At 38.5% G+C, this 20,035-nt stretch overlaps 1 protein-coding gene across 4 annotated transcripts in view; it reads right to left on the bottom strand.

Annotated features, from left to right (window-relative positions):
* The window catches only part of LOC132152620 (plakophilin-4-like), a 78,800-nt gene that overhangs the window by 35,728 nt on the left and 23,037 nt on the right, over positions 1-20,035 (bottom strand). For all 4 annotated transcript variants that reach the window (XM_059561378.1, XM_059561380.1, XM_059561381.1 and 1 more), the window contains exons 4-11: positions 18,620-18,654; positions 16,938-17,125; positions 14,641-15,067; positions 14,136-14,327; positions 11,495-11,693; positions 11,170-11,302; positions 8,771-8,984; positions 4,903-5,086 (exon numbers count right to left, since the gene is read on the bottom strand). In XM_059561378.1, the coding sequence (XP_059417361.1) occupies positions 4,903-5,086; positions 8,771-8,984; positions 11,170-11,302; positions 11,495-11,693; positions 14,136-14,327; positions 14,641-15,067; positions 16,938-17,125; positions 18,620-18,654 (1,572 nt within the window). The remainder of the gene's footprint in view (positions 1-4,902; positions 5,087-8,770; positions 8,985-11,169; positions 11,303-11,494; positions 11,694-14,135; positions 14,328-14,640; positions 15,068-16,937; positions 17,126-18,619; positions 18,655-20,035) is intronic.

Raw genomic sequence — 20,035 nt, 5'->3', positions numbered from 1 at the left:
GAGAGCGCGTGCGAGAGAGACAGAGAGAGAGAGCGTGCGAGAGAGACAGACAGAGAGAGCGTGCGAGAGAGACAGACAGACAGAGAGAGAGAGCGCGTGCGAGAGAGACAGACAGAGAGAGCGTGCGAGAGAGACAGACAGAGAGAGCGTGCGAGAGAGACAGACAGACAGAGAGAGAGAGCGCGTGCGAGAGAGACAGAGAGAGAGCGCGCGCGAGAGAGACAGACAGACAGAGAGAGAGAGAGAGCGTGCGAGAGAGACAGAGAGAGAGCGCGCGCGAGAGAGACAGACAGACAGAGAGAGAGAGAGAGCGTGCGAGAGAGACAGAGAGAGAGCGCGCGCGAGAGAGACAGACAGAGAGAGCGCGCGAGAGACAGACAGAGAGAGCGCGCGAGAGAGACAGACAGACAGACAGAGACAGACAGAGAGAGAGAGAGCGCGTGCGAGAGAGACAGAGAGAGAGCGCGTGCGAGAGAGACAGAGAGAGAGCGCGTGCGAGAGAGACGGAGAGAGAGCACGCGCAAGAGAGACAGACAGAGAGAGAGAGCGCACGCGTGAGAGACAGAGAGAGAGCGCCTGCGAGAGAGACAGAGAGAGAGAGAGAGACAGAGAGAGAGCGCGTGCGAGAGAGACAGAGAGAGAGCACGCGCGAGAGAGACAGACAGAGAGAGAGAGCGCACGCGTGAGAGACAGAGAGAGAGAGCGCGCATGAGAGAGACAGACAGAGAGTACATTAGAAGTACCATCAATGTTTATAGAAATGTATATGGATTTATTTTGCATGTAATTTTTTTTCTTATGAATATATATGTATTTTTGTTTTGTTTGTTTCTATTCTGCTATGTACAATGCTTTGGCAATATGTACCTTTGTATGTCAAGCCAATAAAGCAATATGAATTGAATTGAGAGAGAGAGAGAGAGAGAGAGAGAGAGAGAGAGAGAGAGAGAGAGAGAGAGAGACCGAGAGAGAGCGAGCCGCTTTCAAACAACACGAGCGCTGTCTTGCTCTCTCTCCCTCGCACATATAAATCAATTGACACGATGGTGTCGATGTTTAAATCATTTAAAATGAGAATGTAAGTGTGCTCACCCCATTTTTGTTTGTAAGAAAAAATATCGCAATATATATCGCAGAAAAATAAAATATCGCAATGTCATTTTTTCCCAATATCGTGCAGCCCTAGTTGCAACCCATTCCCATGGCATCTCTTTGATATCCCAGGGAAGGTCTCACAAGCCGCCTGACTAATGTCAGAAGGAGTAAAACATTAAGATTAGGGTTCTTAGTCCCCTCATGGAGTCTCTCAATAGTTCCCGGAAGTTAGCGCCAAATACTAACAGCACCATAGAGATGCAGCACTGTTATATTTTTATGTGAATATTATGACACAAATGAATCACAAAGCTATGTTTGTGAGAGAAATAATTGGTTAAGCAGCAAATTTTACATCCCGACCATGATTTTGGATTCATGTCCAAGAGGTAGCCCACGAGCCCATCCATTTTAATTAAGCCATGCCATACACTGCTTTGTTCTGTTTTGCAGGTTTATTGAAAAAAAAAAAAAAGAAATGGCATATGTCTTTGAAAAAACTGATGTTAAATTGCTTGAACTGAAAAAAATAATGCATTGCATTAACAGTGCTTGCATTTTAACGCCTTGTATTTTCATGGCTTGCATTTTTAGGTCTTAAAATGTAACATCGTTTTTTTATTTAAACTGCGAATATTTCAATTCCAAATATTTCACAAACAATTTTATAATAAAAAATTCGATAATTCATATTCACCTTCCAGAATTCACTTCAAAAATATTCTATCTGTTTAAAGGGGTGATATGATGCAATTAAAATTTTTCCTTTCTCTTTGGAGTGTTACAAGCTCTTGGTGCATAAAAAAGATCGGTAAAGACTTCTTTAGTTGCAAAGACTAAAGTCTCAAATCCAAAGAGATATTCTTTATCAAATTTAAGACTCTGCCCTGCCCCCATAAAGCGGCTCATTCAAACACGCCCCACATGTATGTCACTATGTGGAAATATCTGTGTAATGCCGCCAAATGTTCACATAAAGATAGAAGGCGTGGTTTCAGTAACACAGTGTTGAAGCAGCTGTGTCAGGGAGATGTGTGTGTATCTAGGTGAAAGCAAAAGCACTTTATTTGGCCTTCTGAAAGTAGATACACTTAGGAATCTTTAAGATTAATGTTACTTTCAACAGAACAGCAACACATTTTATGGATGACCATTTCATGAACCTAGGAGAGGAGGTAATTCTGACTTTGCAACGACAATCTGGCGCTTCTGAATCAGCTACTGTAAGTATGTTTTGTAATTAGTTATAAGTATTTGCTATTGAATGTTCAAATGCAGAGTTCTGCATGTCTTGTGTATGTGAGAGAGAGAGACGGTCACACAGTGGAGTCAGCTGTTTTAATCGCCTTTGGCTTGTGTACTGTACACAAACACATACGAGCTTCATCACTGTCTGTCACGAGACTGTGTTCCCCTTTGGGCTTGAACTGATGGTAAAACTAAGGAAATTTATTAACAGTCTTTACATTTATTTTAAAAGATGAAGCTCCTGATTATGGAAAGGGGCAGGACATTTCCGACGAGTGCTTGGGGTGTTCGGCCAATCACAATGCATGCACTGGGTCAGCTGGCCAATCAGAGCAGACTGTGCTTGTCGGATGGAGGGACTTTGTAGAAAACTACACGTTTGAGAGAGGCGGGGCATAGAAGACCTACAATAATGTACAGTATTTTAAAAATAATGTGTTTTTTGAACATTACAGCATTTCAACATATTCTGTTACACCAAATACACAAAATAATAATTTGACAGAAAAATCACCAATGCACATCCGGGAGCTGCAGGAATAGCAGTAAAGCACCAATGCATGATCTCCAGCTGCTCTCAGTCGCTCACCAGCAGGTGGTGCAAGCAGTATTGATGAAGACCAAAGCAATAGGTGGATTAAGTCATTGTATAAACATATGGAAAAGCTGATTGTGTGTATGTTTAATTCAACATCTTCGATGTTTCCCATAGCCCACTTGTACATGCGCCTACACTTAAGGTGCCAGTGCACTAATACAGTGATATAAGACCTAAGATCTCAGAATACACTTTATTGATGATAATGCAAATTATATACAGGCAAACAAATGGTGCCAGAAGAACGCAACATGCTGCATTTTCTTTACAGCTACTTCCCCTTACCACTGATTTATAGAGTCAACAGTCCTACAAAGATATCAATACCACGATTAGTATTAACAATATGCAACCACTTCTTATTAACGAAAATAGGAGTTTAAAACCGCCTAGGTGTATTGTTGCTGCAAATTTACATTGGAGAAAGCATTGACGCGCTAACGCACCCAAGGGACCATGTGACAATTCCACCGACTGTGTTAAAACATCCAGTGTATTTTAATTAAAATGACTTTTAACATTTAAAATAACACACTGTTCATTTGAAAAGCTCGTTTTGCTCATAGTGATTTACTACAGTTGTGATTTTGCCAATACCTCCCTTCATATCTGTACAGTACACAATTATTTACATTTGAAGATCCCTGGATCTTCAAAGTTTATTTTTTTTTTTTTCATGTTCCAACGGTTGTAGCATGTTGCTAGATACAAGACTAACTTACAAAATGTTAAATTCTCCCTTACAGTATGTACAGTACACAAATATCTTCGAAACAAATTACAGTAATTCACCAAAAGGGATTGAAAGGGATGTTATACAGGTTGTGGTATGTTGCTAGTTACATGACTTACTTCATGTGAAATTTTGGCAATATCCGCCTTGCTGTACCATTCACAAAAGAGATTTTTCATGTTCCAAAGGTTAAAATATAAAAAATATAAAATACTGAGGTACTTTATGTTCAGTAACGGATGTATTAGCAAAATGTCACCTATAGTAAGTTGGTTTTTAGTGAAAGTGAAAGTGACATGACATTCAGCCAAGTATGGTGACCCATACTCAGAATTCGTGCTCTGCATTTAACCCATCCCATTTATGCTGCGGCGCCCGGGGAGCAGTTGGGGGTTCGGTGCCTTGCTCAAGGGCACCTAAGTCGTGGTATTGAAGGTGGAGAGAGAACTGTACATGCACTCCCCCCACTCACAATTCCTGCCGGCCCGAGACTCGAACTCACAACCCTTCGATTGCGAGTCTCTAACCATTAGGCCACGACTTCCCCTTCGTTAGTCCCAGAATGCATCAACATCACGTTCCCATTCTCTATTGGCTGAAGCCAGAGCCAATGATGAAAGTCTTTGATTGAGGAGACCCTGCCGCATTTTGAAGGTTCTGCCCATTTGTGAAGTTCATACCCCATTTTGGAGATCTCCGGTCTGCAATTATACCACTTACATGAGCCGCACACACCCCCAAAATTAAACTGCTTAATCGACCATCGCTAGCTTTAACCGATTATCTCTCTTATCGACAATTAATCGATCATGATTAATCACTGACATCCCTACTCTGAAGTAAGAGAAACATACACAATGTGCAGAGCTGGGAGGACCAGGATTAAGAACCGCTGCTTAAGACCCATCAGAGATGCTAGGGAGTTGTGTTTGGGCCCTCTTTTGATGTTACAGTTTGATTTATCAGTGAGGGTGAGGGTTTACAACCTCCAACTGGCAGGATCCACAGGGTTATTCTGCCAGACAATATCATAGACAGGTGTGTTTGCTTTACGGGTTTGGAACGACATGGGGGTAAGTGATTGAATTACTAAATTTTCATTTTGGGGTGGAGCATCCCTTTGAGTTACACATTCATAAATAGTGGCTTGTGAATATGAATTTGAACTATTCTGACTCCATACTGTACTTCTCCTCCATGAAGTGGTGCTGTGATGTGCTGCTGTTACCTGAGACAGCCGGTGGTGTTGCGGAGCACAACAGAGGAGTGCAGCTTGAGTTTGTGCTCATCGTGAAAGTCAGTGCTGCTCCAGCCCGAGTGAGGGATGATCACAGTGTTGGTCATGCTGCTTAAAGCATCGTGGATGATTGTCGTCTTCACTGCATCACACGAAGACAGATTCCACAACACACCTACACACAGAAAGCAGTTCACAGGATGATGTTCCAGGACAATCACACGCAAACCTGTCTATTGTGGGATTACAAATTTATGAAATGTTTAATCTATGTTCCAATGTAATAGTATGTACATTGTGTTTTTACATTTTGAGGTTAAGATAATAACATTCTGAGATGATCAAGTCAAGCAACCCAGGTTTACTGATTGAATTAGCACCTATAATGACCTTTTGTCTTTGTACTCTTCCTCGCCGTTTGGTTTTTTAAGACTGACTGAATTAGCACCTATGCATTTGAATGGCACTGTTATGCTGATGAGATCAAGGCTGGGAAAATGCCAGTGTCTGGCCTGATTCCATTTGCTTGCTTTGTTAAATGTCTCCACCTCTATGCATCCCTCCCCCTTGAAATGTATAAAATCTCCAAAGTACCATTTGCTTGGGTGAGACTTGGATGACTGCAGCGACACACAGCAAGTTCTCAATAAATAGGAACTTCTGTGTGAAAGATATCCCAACTTCCTCTGGTCTTAGTTTCTGAGTTTCCAACACTCAATAATCTGCATTGCCATAAATTGTAGTTACTGTGGTCAGTAAACCTGTGTCACAAAATTTAAAACAGGAAATAAAAAAAATTAAAACAAGACTATGGTCCCTATTTTTGCGATCTAAACGCAAAGTGTAAAGCACTCAGGGCGTGTCCAAATCCCCCTTTGGTATTTTAATGACGGAAAAATGGTCCGTGCGCCTGGCCACATTTTTGGAATGGGTTGTCCCTATTCTCTTAATAAGTAATGGGCGTAACCTTCAATAAACCAATCAGAGTGTCAATCCCATTCCCTTTAAAGAGCGAGATGTGCTCACGCCATGGGGGATCGCGATTTACATAGATACTGAAAGTGAAAGTGAGTGAAAAGTGAAAGTGACGTGACATTCAGCCAAGTATGGTGACCCATACTCAGAATTTGTGCTCTGCGTTTAACCCATCTGAAATGCACACACACAGAGCAGTGAACACACACACACACACTGTGAGCACACACCCGGAGCAGTGGGCAGCCATTTATGCTGCGGCGCCCGGGGAGCAGTTGGGGGTTCGATGCCTTGCTCAAGGGCACCTAAGTCGTGGTATTGAAGGTGGAGAAAGAACTGTACATGCACTTCCCCCACCCACAATTCCTGCCGGCCCGGGACTCGAACTCACAACCTTTCGATTGGGAGTCCGACTCTCTAACCATTAGGCCACGACTTCCCTTAAAGTCTATCCCAGCCACTGCCATTTTCTTACAAGTGTACCTTATTATACCAGGAAAAATATTTTCAAAAGAAAAATTAAATAATTAAAACGTTTCAGTAATCTATAATAATAGACACAACCAGTTTTACTCATTGAAAGATTTATTCGCAAAGAAACAATTCTCTCTCTTTTTTTTTTTTTTGCAGTCGTGCACACATAACGTACAGAATGTCATGTGTTAATTTGAATGATGAGCTTTTATGCGGGTGACACTTTGAAGCATTGCAGGAGATGTGGATCACTTCTCAAACCTCAAAATGATTTTATGATGCACAATCAATTTAAACAGTCAGTTATGGATCTTATGGATTATGAAACTTTAATTAAAGTTTTCAAGTATAACAAATCAACTTCAAAATTAAATAAATTGCTAATTACAGTACTCTTGACATTGAAAAAAATGCAAAGCCGGAACAAATTCTCTTTGTATGCATTAAAACCTTTATTGTCATTTTTGTATTGTCTAGGCTGTTTTCTTGGTCTTTATTATACAATGCATTACAATCTTCCAGCCAATCACTGCATTGCTGATATATCTGCCCTTTCCAGTGAACAAAGCTAGACCATGGATAATGGGAACATGAAGGGTACACACACACACACACACACACACACACACACACACTTACTTGTGAAAAGTGGGTTCATCCCATAGGCGTAGTGGTTTTTATACTGTACAAACTGTATATTCTATGGCCCTACACCAACCCTACACCTAACCCTAACCCTCACAGGAAACTTTGTGCATTTTTACTTTCTCAGAAAAACTCATTCTGTATGATTTATAAGCGTTTTGAAAAATGGGGACATGGGTTAAGTCCTCATAAGTCACCCTCTCCTTGTAATACCTGTATCATACCCATGTCATTATACAGAGCTGTGTCCTGATATGTCACAAAAACAAGAGCACACACATTCACACACACACACACACACACACACACACACACACACACGCACACACACACGCGCACACACACGCACACACACACGCACACACACACACACACACACACACACACACACACACACACACACACACACACACACACACTCCCCACTTTTCCCTTTCAATTCACCTTTATATGTATAGCGCTTTATACAATACTGTAAAAGCAACTTAACAGTGTCAAATAGGAAAACAGGTTGTCAATAATGCAAGAAGACAATTACATAGTCATTTTTCCAGCTAAAGTCAGTTCATTGATGATTCAGTAATATCATCATCCAGTTCAGCTCTCTTCCAATAGTGTGTGTGCAATCAGTCAAGTGTCTCCAAATAAAAAAGCCAAAGGCGACGGTGGCAAGCAACCAAAACTCCATCAGTGACAGAAATGGAGAAAGAAACCAGGCTCATTTTGGGGGGCCAGTTCTCCTCTATCTACTGACTCTCATTAGAGTGTTAGTAGAGTATTAATAGACTGGTAGGATTAAGGTTAGAATAAGTTGACATGTACTTGCAAGGTTACTTATAGTCAGTGGAATTTCTGTTTGGAGAACATCACAATAAAAAGCTAGCAGACATTAAGCAGTCTAATACTCTGATTAGAGTTAATAGACTGGACGAGTTGACGTTAGTGACAAGGCAGATTTGAACTTGTGTACAGAAACCCGGTACCAATAAGGCACCGGTACCTAGGAAACCGGTATGCACTGAACCAAATCAGAACGCAGATTTCGGTGCCAGTTAATGCCTGCGTGATCGACTGAAATATTTGTCCTGGTTCGTTAGAAGCATGGGCATCGTTATGGCATTTTTAGCGGAGCTATAGTGATTAGTTTCATAAACTGTACACAAATTCGTCTTTCAGCGCGCTCTTTAATCTGCAGACCGCAGCGGCGCAGAGCGAGTGGACTCAAACAGAAGTAGAAAGAACACAAGGTGTGTGTTTACCATACCAGACTAAGCCTCAGACTATAAAGCTGTTCAATATGTCAGCATCAGAGTCTTAAATTCGGTGAGGACAGGTGCACGCAGCTAATGGAAAGAGAATAACAGGGGTGAAATGACTGCTCTTTGGCTGACTGAAGGCCAGGTTCTTAGAAAATATATGTAAAGTGGACCTTTATGACTTCATGCCAGTAGCCAAAATTCTACACACATTTAAAGCATTCAAATGCTTTACTAAATCCTTGCTGCTAATTGGTGTGTGTGATATGTATTGTCTGCATTAATACTGTAATTGTGGTTTATAAAATGAATAGTTCCAGTCCATGATTCTGATTGCTTGAGTTTTGTTTGAAGCTTTTGTAAATTACTCTAAGAACATATACCTGTTACCTTCAGATTTACCACTGTTACCATTGTTAAATGTGAAATGTGAATTTAATACAAGTTTCACAATTTGAGTTGAATTACTAAGATAAGCTATATAGACATATAACAACAGTATGGCTAACCTGTGACAAGCTCTCGTACTTCAGTGTCTACAGTTGTTCTCAGCAGGCGAAGCAGTGCAGGAACTCCACCTGCATTTCTCACAGCAGTCTTGTTGTCGTCTGTAGCTCTGCCATAAACAAGGTTCCTCAGGGCTCCGCATGCGTACCGCTGCACCTCCAGAACCTTATGATCCAACAAATCTACCAGGTGTTTTATTCCATTGAGACGACACACCTTCAAAACACAAGAGATTTTCACTTTGTTCAGGGGTTGCTCAAATAATCTGAATTTAAGTTGAGATATACCATTTCTGTTCCTTCTAGTGATACAAAGCAGCAATGCAATTTTTCTATATTCACAAATATTTCCTTTTGTCTGCTTTGTATTGTGATCCATTTCATAGCCCACACTAATTACAGGTTTCTTGTCATCTTGATATAACCAGTTATATGCAAACTCACTGTAAACATAACATTAATGACAAAAATACTATAACAATAGAGTTACCAGCGTCAACGGACACTTATACTACACGTCGTTTTCTCTGGAGACATTTGCCAAGACATGTGCTATAAACCCCATTCTCTGAAACAGCGTAAACCAATTTGTCAAATAAATCACTCTTTCTGCAAAACCTTAAAAAAGTTCAGGCTGTTAGACACCGTTTGAAATTCTCATGCATAGAATAGAACTCTAAACACATTCCCACGAAAACACAATCTGTACTGCGATGAACATGTGATGCAAAACCCTAAACACAAGAAAGCAAAAGTTAAGCAAAACTGCAGCACTGTTGTCATCATTTACAATTACTGAAAACAGTTTACACTTGTTTCTAAATATGTGAATGTACAACATATAAGCAAGTTCAAAGTGCACAAATGGCATGGGTGCATCCATCAATCTGAGAAGTACAGAAGAGTGCATATACGAGGTTGAGGTATAGGAGGACGAGGAAGAACAAGACAAGAACAGTCATTTCAGATGAAATCAGAGCTACGCTGATAGACCATGTTCTTGTGCATGGAATGACAGAGGCAGGACAAAGAGTTCAACCTAAATTGAGCAGATTCTCTGTGGTCACCATAATCAGGACTTTCAGAGAAAAGCACTTTTTTTCACTGTATTTTGGTAATTTAAATATATTTTTGTGTAGAATTACAAGACTACCATGCTAGGGTGGAAGAACTGGCCTGTGGTGACATAAATGTGTTTTCTTGCCAAGGCTGGATCCGCCACACCAGAGTTTTTTTTGCCTGTTGCCTGGCCATGGATAAAATTGCTTGCAATGAAGATGAAGTCCTCTGGCCGGACCCAGCTCTAAGATGTAATCCTGAGACAGGATGATCTTTCTGTTGAGTTATTTATTTGTAAGTTTTTCTCGTTTGCACAAACAATCAACCATTTTCTCACAACTATAAACACAATTTCAAATCTACACACCAAATTGTACAAACTTCAGACTTCCAGGTCAAAATCAAATATTTTAGTCAAAAACATTTTTCTCTGTCATCACAATCTAATTTTTGGCCTCAAATGACATGCAAGCATAAATACACAGACTACTTCACTGCCTAGAGAACACTAGGGAGATCAACTCAAAACACTGTTATAAAAACATTTTGGGAATCAGGAATCATTTTAGAGACAGTGAAATTCAGCAGTCGTGGCCTAATGGACTAGTTGGACTAGTAACCCGAAGGTCATGGGTTTTGAGTCTCAGGTCCAGCAGGGATTGTCACAGCAGTATTGCCTGTCCTGTCCTCTTTCCTTTCCTTTCCAATCCAATCCAATCCAAGACAAGTTTATCATCATTACACTACTGTAAAGTGATCAAGGTAGATGAAAAGCACTAGAAAATATCTTGAATAGCTCAAATAGCAATTAATTAAATATATATACACAATACTTTATAGTGACAATTACTGTAAAGTAAAAAAAAAACACATATTCACTTAAGTGTGATTTATTTTTGTTTGTGTGTGTTTTAATAGGAAAATATTTACTATATACATGGACAATTTACCTATTTTTTGTAACTACATCCACTGGACACCGTTTTCTCAATTTTTTAAATGTATTTTTTTATGTAGTGTCTTATGAATGATCTGTAGTGCATATATTACTGACGAATATGTGTAAGGTTTGAAAGCTTTGTTTAGTTTTGAGAACAGATCAAATGGTTTTGAAGTGATTATTTGGTTTTGCCAGAAACAGAGGTTCTGTGAATTTGGTTTGAAGATTTGGATTTGTGTTCAAAGTTTTGAGAAAATGAGTGATGGTTTTAAGAAATTTATTTGAGCAATTCAGAAAAACTGTAATAGTCATTAACCATTTAACCATTTCTTAATTTATTGAAAATGGGCAGAATCTTCCCTCCACATACCTCATGTCTCACAGAAAATGGAACATTGTTTACCTCGGTCTTGACGTGGTTGTCTCTGTAGCACAGGTGTTGCAGGTACGCCGCTGCATTAGCCTGCACGGATGGAAACTGATGCTGTAGCATGTGGATGACCTCCGGCAGGTCTGGGTCATGCCATGCAAACTCTCTACAAAAGCACACATTAACACAATGAAAACAGTCACATGAAGCCAGCTTATTGATTATAACACAGACACACACACACACACACACACACACACACACAGCAGTAACGGGGTGATAATGTAAAAGCAGCAAGTGTTGATCCAGAACCATGTAAAAACGAGTTCTACTAATTAAAATCAGTACTGTCATCTACCTTGGGTCCTTCTGCATGCTGTCTATCGAAGGGGAGCGTGTGGCATCATCATCCATGGGCTGGCATGTGTAGCTGGGATCAGGGGACCAGTAAGGAGCAGATTGGTATGCATCTGTGTATATGGAGTTTAAAGGATAGTTATTTCTTTGGTACATCATGTAACTGCGCTGACTGGAGCTCCGCTGCAGGTTACTCATACCTGAAACACAGCAACCACAGCACATATTAATCAGAAGCTTTCATTTTTGTTTTAAACCTTGGATTCTTTGGCTTGAGATGTTTGAGGTTAAATCAAAATCAAGCTCTATAAATCAGTCTCTATAAAATAGTGTCTGTTGCATTCTTTACAAAATAACTTTTAATTTTGTAGCCCCATAATTCTTGATCAACTACTTCGTTTTATACCCATTCTTCAATTATCTTCATAAACCATGTAACATTTGAAAGCTGCAAACTTTTAAGACCTAGACATTATATTTTTTGCCATCTCAATCGAATAGTCTTCAGCCAAGGTTTTTCTTTTTTTTTTCAAAACTTATGAGCATAAACATGCGTGCAACGTTGAGCTATTGGTGGCACTAAAGGCTTTGATTGGTTTTACTTTTTTTCACAAAGTCTACGGTTACAATTTATTTTGATAGTCCACTTTAGACATTCTACTAACTATTAGTAACTTTGTAACTACATGTCAACTAATTCTCCTTTTTGCAACTTCATGTCTACTAACTCTCAGAGTAGACTGTTAAGGGTAGGTTTAGGGTTAGTATACAGGGCTATAGAGTAGGGCTGCACGATTTTGGGAAAAAAATGACATTGCCATATTTTATTTTTCTGCGATATATATATTGCGAAATGAAATTTAATCTAATTTTTTCTTACAAACAAAAATGTGGTGAGCACACTCTCTCACATTCTCATTTTAAATGATTTAAACATCAGAGTATTATTTAAATTAGATTAAATGATTTGTTAGTAACTTTAGGATATGGTTTGAATTGTTAACGTATTAACTAACATGAACTTACCACGAGCAATACTTTTGTTACTATATTTATTAATCTTTGTTTATCTTAGTTTATAAAAACACAGCTGTTCATAGTTTGGTAATGTTACTTCACAGTGCATTAACTATGTTAACAAATACTGTACAACTTTTGATTTCAACAATGGAGGCTATAGCCTAAATGTTGAAATTAACAATGTTGTACAAGTGCAGTTTAGTAATAGTAAACGTAAAATAATGTAGTTAAATAGTTTAATAAATAGAACATTATTGTAAAGTGTTACAGATTTTTTTAATACACCAATTCAGACGTCTCGTGAGTTCAGTGTTGGACAGGTCAGTTGTTTAATCCATTCATTAAATTGAATCGGTTCAAAGGAATCATTAGATCGCGATTCAGACGTGTACTCAGCACGTGTTGTGTAATTATCTCGGCAGTTTAGGATATCGCACAAGATTTGACAACACAGAAAGCATTTCATCACTGGATAGTGATGTTGGACACCATCGTGTCAATTGATTTTGATTAATATGCGTGAGGGAGAGAGAGCAAGACAGCGCTCGTGTTGTTTGAAGACGGTGAAGGTGAGCGTGCGTGCACGGCCGGGGCTCTCTCTCGCACTCTCTCGCTCTCTCTCTCTCGCACTCTCTCGCTCTCTCGCGCTCTCTCTCTCTCTCTCTCTCTCGCGCTCTCTCTCTCTCTCTCTCTCTCTCTCGCGCTCTCTCTCTCTCTCTCTCTCTCTCTCGCTCTCTCTCTCTCTCGCTCTCTCTCTCTCGCGCTCTCTCTCTCTCTCTCTCTCTCTCTCTCTCATGCTCTCTCGCTCTCTTTCTCTCTCTCTCTCGCACTCTATTGCTCTCTCTCTCTGCTCGTTCTTATATGCGCTCTGTTAAATTGACAGGACTTTAAAACACATGCAAATGATAAACTTTCACTCTATGATGGTTAAGCTGTGCAATTAATCCGTGAATCACATTCGTCAAGGGCTGGGGAGCAGCTGGCCCGTACGGTTAATGAATAACGGATCATTCAAAGCTTTCTATAAATATATTTTTCATGTCTGTGAGGAATGTTTTCACTGAGTTTTGGTTAATTTATGTTTTTTTGATATTGTGAGTGCACACAAATAAAAGTATACCCTTTGCATTTATGAATGATGTATTACTCCTAACTTTATAAGCACAAATTACGGCGTATCCACTGAAAAAAATGCAAGTGATCACGCTGGCATCTCTATGTCCTGAAGCGCCTCTGCACAAACTATTGGATAAAGCGCACATTTATCTGGGTCTAACGTTTAAACATTGTTATATGCTTAACTGTTTTATATCTATAGATTTGATTTTAGGCAAGTCGTGATGATTTGAGAAGGCTAAATTGATCAAACATAGGCTCACTGTCTGCCACTGGCCGCTTGGTCATTACTAAAAAAACAAGAACAAAAAAGGAAAACTAAAAATGTTATTAACATTTAACAAACAAAAGATGCTCCAAACGTTTTTCTAAATTAACTTAATAAAAAAACGAAAGAAAATATAATCACTGTGCTATTACAAAACTGAAGTATTTTAATAGCTGGATCAGTAGCTGTTGAGGGAGTGTTGATCTGTTCAAATCAGACAGTTTCTGTAGGTGCGTACCAAAGGAGGACCTGTAGAGAGCACTCTGTGGGCTGGGGTTCAAGTCTGAAGCTGTGGGGCTCAGGCTGTGGTAAAGGGGGCCCTGCAAAGTCCGGCCCTCATAGATAGGTCCAATATGGCGTTCAGGGGAAGTGGCTGACCTCAGATCAGCACCTATCTGACTGTGTTGACTAGTGTAAGATGTCCGCACACCTGATGATGACAAAACAATATGAACACATAGTTACATTGAGACCATCACTCATATACTCACTGACATTCACTTATTAAATTCTAATTTCTGTAAAGTCAAGTCCAATATGACCAGTCTTAAAAAAAAAAAAAATTACTGACTAACTTTTAAGACTTTTATGCAACCGGCCCTGGTCTTTCTTTGTGTTAGCCACATGGCCAGGAAAGATCGTTACTTGTTTTTCCCCTAGGAAATTTATGACCATTTTCACTCGAGGGTTGAGTAAAAAAGTAATAAATGGATAGGAGAATAAAGCAGTTCCTGTTTTCTAACCTGTTAAGATCTCTGGTCGTGGGTCTATCTGCTCGTAGATCTCATAGCTGTGTGTAATGTATGGATTAGATACGTCATGCAGAAACGTTCTTGACATCATCGGCCCATAATGCTGTGGTACTGCGCTCATCCCTGGCCTGACTGGTGACCCCGACCCAACCTGCTTGTCTTCTCTCACAGAGCCTACACCTCCAGAATAGGGTGAAGCGGTGCGGCTGGCATTGCCCGAGCGGGAGGAGCCCGCTCTATTCAGGGTGGCAGGAGAGATCTTCTGTGGGACTCCAGAGAGGGAGGAGCTTCCAATGGTCCGAAGGGACCCTCGAGACGGCGAAATGTTGCTTCCAAACAGTGACTGAGTACGAGCGGGCATTGAACCAACTCGTCGCAGAGCATGACCTGGTTTAGCCCAATCCATCATTCCCGACACCTACAAGAGGACACAAACACCCTTTACTGCATCTCAACATAGACGGTTATAATAAAGTGATGTAAAAAAACGAACAAAAAACAAAAACAAAAAGGTCTGCTGGTATAACATTAATCTTCTCAGAAAAGAAAAAAGTGCATATAATTTGTCAATTACTCTAAAATTACTCTCATACTTGATCTGACTAAACAGATTTACTTAGAGTAAACTTAAGTGATGAACTGGACTACAGTATGGATTATTAGCAATATTTTAAATAAACATTATATATAAAATTATTTACAAAAGATGTTATAAACTACTGGTTTTTAATCATTTATTTTGAAGTGCCTTTAAAGTTGTCCAGAAGAAGTTCTTAGAAATGGATATTACTAATAAAAAATTAAGTTTTGATATGGTAGGAAATTGACAAAATGTCTTCACGGAACATGATCTTTACTCAATATCCTAATGATTGCAAAAAATATACCCCAGTGACTTAAGACTGGTTTTGTGCTCTCTCTCCCTCTCTCTCTCTCTCTCTCTCTCTATATATATATATATATAAAACATTACAATATAACATTTCTGTAATCTATATAGCCTACAAGTCAACAGTTTTTGAACAGTAAGATTTTAATATTAATTAATTTAAATTCTTAAAAAATGATGATAAAGACATCATTTTACAAAATATTTTTATTTTAGATAAATGCTGTTCTTCTGAACTTTGTATTCATCAAAGAAACCTGAAAAAAATCCTACTCGGCTGCTTTCAACATTTTTTTTTAAATAGGCTAGTAAAATATTTCTAAATGTTACTGTTTTGCTGTTCTTTGGATCCAATGGATGCAGGCTTGTATAGACTTCTCTAAAAAACATTAATAAGCTTACTGTTCAAGAACTTTTAGTGGTAGTGTAAAGGCTAATAACATTTTTCTCTAATTTCTAGCTTTTAATTGGTTTAGAAATCTAACTGCTGGACAATAACAAATAATAATGATTTGTTTATATACTATAATTTTTTTTTTTTTATCACATAATAAGGCAGAATAGTTTCTATACTGTGATAATATCATTGTTCATATACTTTATTTATCACCTGCTGGAGATGACTTGAAAAACCATATAGTGTCGCAATCTTATGTTTAATGTCTTAGTTGTTTTCACAGAAAAACAGAAACTTTGGAAACACAGTTTTCACACAATGATATACAGTATGTTTTCACATACACTATGTCTTCTTTTTCTGTCAAAAATTGACCAAAGATCATCAGAGGGTTAGGTAATAATTTGTACGAAACCCTTCGTTTTGAAAGACTGTATGTTAGTACAATGACCACTTATATGTCAAAAGATCAAGTAAATGTATGTCCCCTTTAATATATATATATATATATATATATATATATATATATATATATATATATATATTTTTTTTTTATATATTAAGTCATATCTCAGCTCATTAAAACAAAACAAAAATTGTTTGTATGTAATTATTTTTAAATGTCAAATCAAACATTTTTGTCCCCAAAAATCTCATCATGTTATAGCAAAATGTAAATTTAATTTTTGAAGTACTCATACATCATGGTAATGTCTGTTTTTATTTATAATACAGTATTACAGTAATGACAAATCTAAACTAGTATCTCAACTGAGAATACAAATCACACACAAACAAAAGACAAAAACACTTCATGGAAGTGGGATGTAGAGGTAGATGTGCATAATGGTCATGAAAAATTACAAATAACAATAATAATAATAAATGGTTCATGAGACAGGCATCATTTTCATCTTGTACTTTTGATATTGAGGTGAAACATGACCCCCATGTGTTTTTCCAGAGATTTAGCTATTAAGAAGTGAGGGATGTAAGATCTACCTGAAGCTCAGCTGTTGGGGGGTGTCCTGCCGCCTGACCCTCGGCCCTGGGGCTTCCTGCTGAAGCAGGCGATGAGTTCTGCTGACACTCGCCCTGCGGCTGACCGCTCTGGTAGCTGACAGCATCCTGATACCCACTATCAGAGTAAGAGTTCATCAGGGCTGAACTGTGAGAGTTCCCCCCAGACCCTGACACAGACAGTAAACTGCAGGTTAGACACCTCATAATAACATTCAGAAATATTACACTAATACACATTAATCTGTGTGGAGAATTTTTACTTTTTTTGTGTGTGTGTTATACAAAATACAAGTTACAAGGGTAAACATTTGCCACACGTGCACACATATTCATGTTGATGTCAGGAAAGAAGGCAGGAAGGAAGCCATACAGACAGAGCAGTGCTCAGAGCATTCAATACAATGTTAATATGCTGTCTACTTGTAGCAGGCTACTTCGTTACAAATACTGTGTTGGCCTTGGGTCACAGTACAAAACTGGTCACCAGTATCCTCTATTATATACCTATGCATGTCTACTTCCGCATATTAAAATATTAGCTTAAATTGTCAGGTAAGCTGTCATATCAAAATAAAAGCCTCAAAAGAAAACACATTTTACATTCAAGTCTGCATGAAATCAAAATGGACACTATTTGCTTTGTCAGTGCACATTCCTAGTGAACAGTTAATAAAAATAAAGTGTCTTACATTAAACTGATTTCAGTGATTTGCCTGAAATATCAATCATTTTCAAATAGAAGTCACACTGCCACCGATACTTTGTGAGACTATTGTTTAAAATCAGCTGTGATAGTCTGGGACAGTTTTGATTCCTCTGTGATACACTATGCAGGGTACTGTTCTCCTCACAGGTGCAAGTATTTGGTTCAACAGTGTAACATCGTCCTCTAGAGGTGAAATAAAACCATTCACTGAACTGCTTCACTTCACACAGAGTTTGTTGTGACCAATGCTTTGTTCATGAAGACGATCTAACATTTGGCAGAGAAAGGCTAAGCTATGTGTACCGCATGCATTATTACATAGTCATGGCACTACATACAGTCACAAATCAACCTACTAAGAACTTGCTTAAAACTAAGAACTGCATGTTTGAAGACTATCTTAAGAGAATATCTTAATTTGCTGTTTTAAAGAAAATGACAAATTTTACTGTGCATTTCCAGTAGGTTTTGGCGTGAAGGCGATCTGGGTATTATTTTTGGCAAAGCCTGCTGCTCCGCTCTTTACTGATGTATAGAAGCTGTCATCATTTCATTCATGATTACCGTATTTTCCAGACTATAAGTCACACTTTTTTTCATAGTTTGGCTGGTCCTGCGACTTATAGTCTGGTGCGACTTATTTATCCAAATTAATTTAACATGAACCGAGAGAAATGAACCAAGAGAAAACATTACCGTCTCCAGCCGCAAGAGGGCGCTCTGTACTGCTCAGTGCTCCTGTAGCCTACACTGAAAACATAGAGAAAACACCATCTTGCGGCTGGAGACGGTAATGTTTTCTCTTGGTTCTTTGTTCTACATAAATGCGACTTATAGTCCAGTGCGACTTATATATGTTTTTTCCTCATCATGACGTATTTTTGGACTGGTAAGTCATATTGGGGATCCCCCTTGGTTAAAACCGGGTTAATTCATTCACTCAGTGATTGCATACCTGCAGATCTCCAGGGAAAAGACATCTCAGAGGAGCTAAAAAAGGAACAAACAGAAAATAAGTTTATGTTTCTGTCACAGAAAATCACTGCCAATTTGTGCCAAAGCTGTGGAATGGGATTTGAGAGCCACGCTGGAGGAGAATAACACAATCTGTGTCTGTTTGTCACACAAAGCGTTCACACTTTTTAATATTGTTTTCAAAATGTTCACATGACAGTTATTTTCCATCATTTGATGGTAGAAAGTCATACAAATTCAGTGTGACATGAGGATGTCAATGAGGAGGAGTAAAAAAACACAAAATGAAACATATTCTCATTAACTGAGCAGTACAGTGTAAACCAGCGTACTGTGGAGTGACACCTCACCAGCTCAGTTTGAGTGTTTTATGTGTTGAATGTATTATCACTCCACCCCACATACTCCTTGCTGAATATCTAAACACTTTTACTGATTCTGCAGCATATGCACAGACTGTTGGACCACACATAACTCAAATTCAAAAACAACAATTAAATTAGAATTGATGTCAGTTTTCTGAAATTACTGAACAGAATATAAATATTATAGGCTACGACAAGGTTTATTCCAGCACACATGGCAAGACATGAGTTCCCCCAATCAGAAGGACACATGGTGCATTAAGAGCCGTGGGATGAAAACTTTTTGAATTTGAAGATCAAGGTAAATTGTACTTAATCTGTTTTCCAGGAAACATGCAAATATCTTCTGTTGCTTCCGAAGAGCAGCAATAAAATGGATTTTTTTTTTTCAACAAAATAAAAATTGGACATCTTCATTCTGTTCAAAAGTAATGCATTGTGTTTCCTTCTGGAGCATCAGTGAATGCTTAAACCTTTTTTATTAGTTACATTTGAGTCTCTCAATTGTCCTCAGAAAAGATGGATCTCAAACTCATAGAGTCACTGCTGGAAAGGGTTCAAATATGCAAAAGATTCTACAGTTGTTACAAGATTCTGATCAAACATTTGTTTCCTTGATTTATTTAATGAATGCTATTAAAACAACAACAAAAATAACTGTAATTCGACCTTCTACTTAAACACTCACGCTTTTAGGTGGCAAAGCTCATTTTTAGGGTTGTAGCTTCATTATATTATACATATTTTATCATACATATGTATATATACACATTACATATTCATTAGATTTTACTTGAGCTGTTAGTAATACCTCGATTATTTAAAATGTTTTAACAAATTTGTTTAACCCATAACTGTTTTTTTAACAACATATTTCTTGAATCCTCTAGAATCACATAAAGATTATTTTATTATATTAAAGATTTATTAATTTTATGTTGCTCTTCTTTTGGCAAGATGATTATGTATTGTGGAAAGTTGGCCCTTTGGAATAGGGAAACTGCTGCGGCCACATTTGTTAATTTCTACTC

The sequence above is a fragment of the Carassius carassius genome, chromosome 11 (genome assembly GCF_963082965.1).
Source record: "Carassius carassius chromosome 11, fCarCar2.1, whole genome shotgun sequence".
NCBI classification, from domain to species: domain Eukaryota; kingdom Metazoa; phylum Chordata; class Actinopteri; order Cypriniformes; family Cyprinidae; genus Carassius; species Carassius carassius.
The sequence above is the reverse complement of the archived record's forward strand: the minus strand, read 5'-3'. Positions and strand labels throughout refer to the sequence as shown.